At 40.5% G+C, this 7,007-nt stretch overlaps 1 protein-coding gene across 1 annotated transcript; it reads left to right on the forward strand.

Annotated features, from left to right (window-relative positions):
- The first annotated feature begins 232 nt into the window (after positions 1-232).
- On the forward strand, positions 233-6,680 carry LOC111234040 (maternal B9.15 protein-like). The gene is made up of 5 exons (XM_022761947.1): positions 233-366; positions 3,671-3,848; positions 3,978-4,115; positions 4,348-4,678; positions 5,420-6,680. The coding sequence occupies exons 2-5, from the start codon at positions 3,676-3,678 to the stop codon at positions 5,630-5,632; spliced, it is 855 nt and encodes a 284-aa protein (XP_022617668.1). The 5' UTR covers positions 233-366; positions 3,671-3,675; the 3' UTR covers positions 5,633-6,680.
- Positions 6,681-7,007: the final 327 nt, after the last annotated feature.

The raw sequence follows: 7,007 nt of genomic DNA on the forward strand, positions 1-7,007 counted from the left end.
TGAAATTACTGTTGCGCTTTGAAGGGACGAAGAAACGTACCGTAACTGAAACAGAGCAAAATCCCCCACTCAGCTGTTTACCTTGCTTGTCCATATTTGGACCGGGCGGGGTGTCGCTCTTGCCGGGAGCCAGTCAGCTCTTGCTCACGCCGCTGAGTAAAGGAAGTGAGTCACGCTGACGGTAAAGTTACGTCTGTGTTGCAGCAAGCCCCGCGAGCAGAGAACAAGGAAGCAACATGTGCTGACCATAATAACTCTTACACATCAGCAAGGAGAGACACGCAGCCACGATACGAGAAGGAGCCGAGGACACGCACCGACCGCTGGACATTCACACACTGTACTGTTTCCTTCTGTTTTTTCACCGTGAGTACTATTTTGTGTTGTTTTTCAACTTTTGAGCGTCTTGTTTTGCCTTTAAACGTATTTTGTTATTACTGTAAATGTTGTTGTAATTAACGTTCATTAGCTACTTTGTTACAGTTTTATTTCGAGTCTGTCGCTGGCTTTTATGGCTCTTTCAGTTTATTTTTTATGTTTATTTTTATTTTTTATTTATTTTTTTTTTAACTGTTTATTACCTTGGTGTTTCACCCCGAACGGTTTTTGTAGCCTACTAACTCACTTCTTACTCTTCCAAACGGAGCATTTTTAAAAGTACAGCCTTCAAAATAGTGTTAAACGACCCTGTTTAGCTGGGCTAACTCAATAGTGTATCTTCTGTACCGAAAATACAGCCGTCGATGTGTTTCTACTAAATTTCTAAATTTCCACCGGGGGGTTTCCGCACTCAGAAAACCCGAATGCGTTATTTCCAGCAAGTAGCGTCAAGTTTCCTTTGTCACAGCAAAGGGTGGTGGGTGAATTCGCTCTAGTCGTAGCTCGTTTATTTTCTTTTTCTGTTTGGAATGGATGTCCGAAACCAGCCACGCACAAACACGTGTCCCCCTCCTTGGGTCGCATGGTCGTGTCTTTACTTCTTTGTTGTGTGTCCTTTGTTTCACGCAGACGCGAGAACAAAGTTTCGTTGTCACCTCAAGTGAGTGTGGACGAAACCAGACAAAAGGCCTCTCACCTGTTAACCCCCTGTTCAGACCTGAGTACACTGATTGTAAGGGGACATGTCTGTTTAGGGCTGCTCTGGGAAACGCATGTGAGGTTATGGCATGCTGAACACACATTGAGGACATCAACAAGTTGTTGTGTGTGTGTGTCTGTGTGTCTGTGTGTCTATCTATGTTGGCTTAAAGCTTGAAACTGCACTGTAGGCAGCAGGGGCACATCTCAGTCTGCAAATGGGTCAAGTTGTTGTCTTCATATGTAGAATCAAAACAGTATCAGCAGAGTCTGTGATAATGGCAGTAGGTCATTGTTCAGTAAACAGACATACAGTAAACATGAAGCACACCTCTGCTCCTCATGGCTGTAAACTTTTTTCTTTGAGGGCATTACCGAGCCTCTGATTAGATCAAAGGCACGACACTACTCCCTAATCAGAGAAAACAGACACCATCAGTGATGTTAATCTGCTTTAGTTCCTCTAGTATCTACAAACATTCATCATTAACATGGCATAATGCAATCCAGTTGAAAACATGACTCACGCTAAACCGAATCAGTATTGATATGTGGGATGTTACATGTTGTCAGTGAACACCTGGCCACAAAGAACAAAAGTGATGGTGTGATAATCAGAAGAAAACATTTTCAATAGTGTTGCGTATTGTCCTGTGAAAACTATGTATCTCCAAAACGTCAACAGTCTGTCTCAGCTTTGTGACAATGTACTTTTACAGTAATCCAACAGGTTTTTAAATGGGTTATCTAGTAAAAAAACAAACAAAAAAACCCAACTTTCTCAATCCATAAAACAACAGTTAATCCTTCATCTTAAAGAAGGATCATAAAATAAGTCGATTAACTGAATACCTGAAATTTAACTTGAAACAATAAATTTTAAGAACAAATAATAAAAACAAAATGACTGGTTAGAGCTTCTCAATTATCACTATTTACTAGTTTTGTTAGTCCTGTATGATGGTAAACTGAATTTCTTTTTTACTATTTGTTGACCAAAACAAGTTGTTTTAACATGTCAACTTTGGGCTTTAAGAATTTTTGACAGCCATTTTCTTTATTTTTTACCAAACAGAGATGCATGATTCAAACAACTCATGTGATATTCATATTAATTAATTTAATCACACTGACCTATACCACACTGCTATTACATAAAGTAAAACTTTTGAGAGTTTTTCATAAACTAACTAAACTACTAAACTATTTTGCATCTTATTCACAAAATGACTCTAAACAACATAAATCCTGGATAGTAAAGATCAAGAGGGAAAAAAAGGCTAGTTAGTCATGTTGAGTGTTGACTTGAGAGGCTTTAATGTTTTCCAAACCCAAAGCACTTAGAGACATCCTCTATTGGCTCTGTCAGCAGAAACACTTCTATCTTTTTTGAATTCCTGTAGCCCTTTCTTTAATGCTGTATTAGCAGGAATTCAAGTACAAGGCCACTTTAACATTCTTCACACTCGCAGCAGAAGTCCCAGACTGGAAGATCTACCAGAAAAACTTGTGTGCATGTGTGTGTGTCAGACAAAATTACATCCTGCAGGTTAGCATGTTGCAAGATTTATGGCCCTCTCCTGGTTGAGTCTGTTGGAATGAACATATTTAGCTGTTGCACGATGGACAGCAAAACAGAGTTTATATAACCGAGGAGGCCGCAAAAACAACAATAACGTGAAGAATATGTCATTTGAACCTGTTTACCATTCAAACTAATGACTGACTGGAATATCAAAGCTGCTGTTGATAACACACTGATGCTCTCAAAGTTAATGTAATGGCAAAACATATCTGTTAGGGCTTTAAAGTTACTACTACTCTTGAGTTGTTGTGTCACAGGTTCATCACTGCTCTTAAGGGACGGCTGTGGCTACATGTCTCGGGGCATAATAGTAATTTTGTCTCACAACACATTACACAGCCTGAAGCAACAGTGGTGTGTTTCAAGCCACAATAACAAATCGCTGTCTGGACCTCAAAGTTCAAGCCACGACTTTCTCGTCAGGGACACTCTGCAAAGTTTGAATTGCCTTGGCCTGAACTAAGCACACTCTTCTCACCTGGTCAGGCTGACACTGGCACTCAACCCAAACAGACATGCTATCAGTAGATAAACAGCACAGTGAGCTCATTGGATTTGCATGTCAAAATACCTACATTTCAACACAGCAGTGCTAATTTGCATCTTGTTTGCCTGTATACAAACTTTAGCCTTTACGAACATGGCTCTGTGTTGACAGAGCGCTAAATCCCCGCTTGTCTTTTGCACATGCTTAACGCAGATCTCACCTGGAGGTCATAAAAATATAAGGCTCGGGGGTAACTGCACAGGGAAGTGCTGTTATCACTGCACAGTTCCTACTCATACCAACATCTCATCGGAGGGAAGTCATAGTCTGTTACCAAAAACTCACATCACTTTGCTTCTCAGGGCTTTGGTTTGAGAAAAAAGAAAAAAAGTGTGAGTGTGGCAAGTGATTACAGAGCCACAGTCATACAGACCCACAGAAACACCAAGAAGAATTTTGTTGACAGCCTCAGCTGATCTTTCTTTTTCTTTTTTTCTTTTTTTTATCTTCGTTTTCTGCAGACATCATGAAAAGAGAGGTGAAGGCTGGAGTCAACTTCCTCAAACGCCTGGTTGTGGCACGTGGCAAGCTCGATGAAGCCAAAGCAGAATTGTTTTCTGAGAAGCTGCAGAAACTTTTATGTGACAAATATGAGGGTCACTGGTACCCCGACTGCCCCAGCAAAGGGCAGGCATACAGGTAATTACCCAGAACTTAACTCCACACATTTGCAATTGTATGTAATGGTTTTCTCAGCCAAGATCACCTTATGTCGCCGCATTACAGAGGGAGAAAACACAGAATCTTTAACATTTAAATCCTTCACAGATGCATTCGTGTAAATAACGGCGTGCTCTGCGATGAAGTGGTCCTGAAGGCATGTGAGGAGAGTGAGCTCACAGCCATTGAGCTGGGCCTACCGCCTGAGATCACAGTGTGGATCGACCCACTGGAGGTGTGTGCGAGGTGAGTCACTGGGTGGCCTGCTGAGGCACAGGCAAAGAATGACACAGACAGGCACGCTTCAACAACAACGAGGCATTTTCAGTCTAGCCAAGAATTGTGAGTAAGTGTCGCCATGGTGTATTCTGTGAAATGATGAATAACAACGTGGGAAGTAAGAAGTAGGAATAGGGGGCGACAGATACATGCAAAATGACTTGAGTGTGGTTGAAAATAATCTAATTTCTCTTCACAGATCTGGAGAGAACAGCAGGCCCTTCACTATAACCAGTTTCGAAGACGAAGAGGAGGGGAGGGAAGGCATGAAGGGAGAACAGGATGACTCGATAAACCTGGACACGTCAGATTACCACTCTGCTACCTCTTCAGATTGTGGTTCCACCGCGTCGAGTGACACGGAGGAGGAGGCAAGGGAGGGCGCGATGGAGGGAGAGCAAGAAAAAGAGGAGAAGGAAGTTGTCAAGAAGGATGCGGCAGAAGGCGACACCTACACAATAATGATGGTACCCAGGATTCGCAAGCGACAGGGAGAAGGACCAAATAAGATCAAATACGTCAGAAATTTGGTAAATTTTTTTTTTTTTTTTTTTTTTTTTTTAAAAGGACAAAAAATTTGTATTTGAGAATTAAAAGGATAAGGCTGATTAAATTAATCTGCAGCTGAAAATTGTCCCTAACAAATGCACCTATTGCTCTTTTTTCAGTAACAGTTGCAAAAAAAAAAAAAAAACTACAGTGCCCTGTTGTTTTAGGAAGTTACTGATCTTTTTTTTTTTTTTTTTTTTTAAATAAACACAGTATTTGTAACCAGCTCTTTTAAAGAGTTTCGTCTTAAGTAGGGACAACTGGGCTTGTGGTTTAGTGCCACAGACAGGACAGGGAAGTCAGAAAGTGTTGAAAAATGATCTGAGGCTTGGTGGTTTTGGTCTTTTTACAGGATTTGTGGGAAATACGAAAAATATAGAATAAACCCAACCTCCTTAAGTTATGCAGAAATAATAGAGGTGCAACAGTTTACAACCGTGTTGGTTTGATTCAGTACGGCAGTCTCATGATTTAATACACATTGTAATAAGGAAAAAGGTGTTTATAGATGTGTTTCAGGGATTTCCCAGTCTCAGTCTGTAACCAAAAACATAAGATGTGCTTTATGATGGATATCTTGATTTTGGAAATGGATTTATTTTGGGTATAAGCTGCTGCTGCTCTTAAGTTATTCCCATGTTTCAGTCCTATATGCTCTAGAAAAAAAAATCCACCATCACTGCTAATCTCTTGTTCTCCCTCCAATCTTTCTCACTGTTCAGCTCCCTGCTAGCCTCCAGTACTATTACCACCCTGCACCAGTTTGGCCTCAGTACAAGAAGGGCGCTCCAGTGTTCCTCACCACAGTGTGCGCACCTCCGGCTCCACCGCCTCCGCCCCAGCAGGTATTTGGCTACTACATCTTGCCGCAGCCATCTCCGCAGTTCATCCTGCCTCAGGCCAGTCTGCAGCCGTGGGGAGCTGTGAAGGGTTAGACCATCCAGGAACCCGTGGGGTGAAGGCGGATAGAGCATTATAAGCTCCTTCAACTGAGCCGTTTCCTGTCAGGTCTCTGAGTTCAGCTAAACCTGGGCCAAAAAGAACATTTTCACTGTATAGCTCACTGTTGTTCCTTGCACAACCTGTAATAATTCGTCTCTCCTTTTGAATTCCATTGCATTGTAATTGATTACTTGTACTCAGCACAGAGATACCACTGAACTTGTGTGAAAACTGTTTCCTGTTAAGTCTGCACTGCTAATGTTTTTTTTTTTTTTTTTACATACTGTACACATTAAGAATGACTTCAGTCACCGGGTGCTTGGACTAACTCAGGGACTCTCAGCAATATGCTCAATGCCAAATAATTGTCTTTTCAGGTGTTATTTCTATTAATTCAATCTCTGTCAGTTTCACCAGATGTGGTCCACTGTGTGTACTTCACAGTTAATCAATGTAAAATGTGATTCAGGGTTTTATCTATTGTAGCTAGAGTGACAAAATCTGTATATTAAGAAGAATATTTTTACTAAACTGCTTGTAAATAATAGAGAACTTAGATACCACACACTTTCTAATATTAGTCTTTTTGTCTTAATTTATTTGGCCACCAGTGGATGGCGCTCAACTCACAGCTAATACATGAAATTGTATTTTTTATTTTTTTTTTTATTAACAGTTGCTGCTGAATATTGCAAATCTAACTTCACAGAACACAAGCGTGGTTTTAAACTGCTTAAACTCTTTCTGCTGTCAACAAAATGCAAAGACATGCTTCTTATTCAGGTGAAATTTAGGGGCTGCTTAAAGCTGTGTTTAAAAGAAAAAAAATAAAGTTTTAAAGTTTTTGAAAATCCGCTACCAGTATATATTCTGAATACAATCACATTTCACTCACTGATTCTTATGTACTGCGATTATTTAATTATTTGGATGTATATTTATTTACTGCCCATGCAGCTTTGAAGCTCATCTGCCTACTTAAACATTGTTTTTCTTTTGCATTTACTTTTTTTTTTTTTTTACTGCAATGGATTAAATCACCCTCTACCTGTAATTTGAAGTTGTGTTCTCTTTCTTATATAATCAGTACTCTTGAGTGCAGAGTTGATTGGTGCTGCGTGTTAAGAGTTGTCTGTGTTTTCTCTCATAAAAATATTTTGTAATTGACCTAGAAAGCACCTGTCAGGCTGAACACTACTCAAACTCATGCTGTCAGTCAGAGCTGTGAGGACAGTCATTATACCGTCAGCAGGATGCTGCAGCGGAAGGACTCTTGTGTGCTGGGTGCGTCATTTAGCCCAAGGTCATGACGCTGTTCCTCCTTTAACAGGCCTGGTAAATAGGGTGAGGGAAGAGTTTGTGTGTTAC

Source organism: Seriola dumerili, unplaced genomic scaffold (assembly GCF_002260705.1).
Source record: "Seriola dumerili isolate Sdu_G_001 unplaced genomic scaffold, Sdu_1.0 BDQW01000433.1, whole genome shotgun sequence".
Taxonomy (NCBI): Eukaryota; Metazoa; Chordata; class Actinopteri; order Carangiformes; family Carangidae; genus Seriola; species Seriola dumerili.

Bases quoted from the DNA above. Each gene is read 5' to 3' on its own strand.
- LOC111234040 (XM_022761947.1), top strand. From the start codon at position 3,676: ATGAAAAGAGAGGTGAAGGCTGGAGTCAACTTCCTCAAACGCCTGGTT. The intron at 4,116-4,347 runs GTGAGTCACTGG...TTCTCTTCACAG, and splicing joins CCACTGGAGGTGTGTGCGAG to ATCTGGAGAGAACAGCAGGC. The intron at 4,679-5,419 runs GTAAATTTTTTT...CTCACTGTTCAG, and splicing joins TCAAATACGTCAGAAATTTG to CTCCCTGCTAGCCTCCAGTA.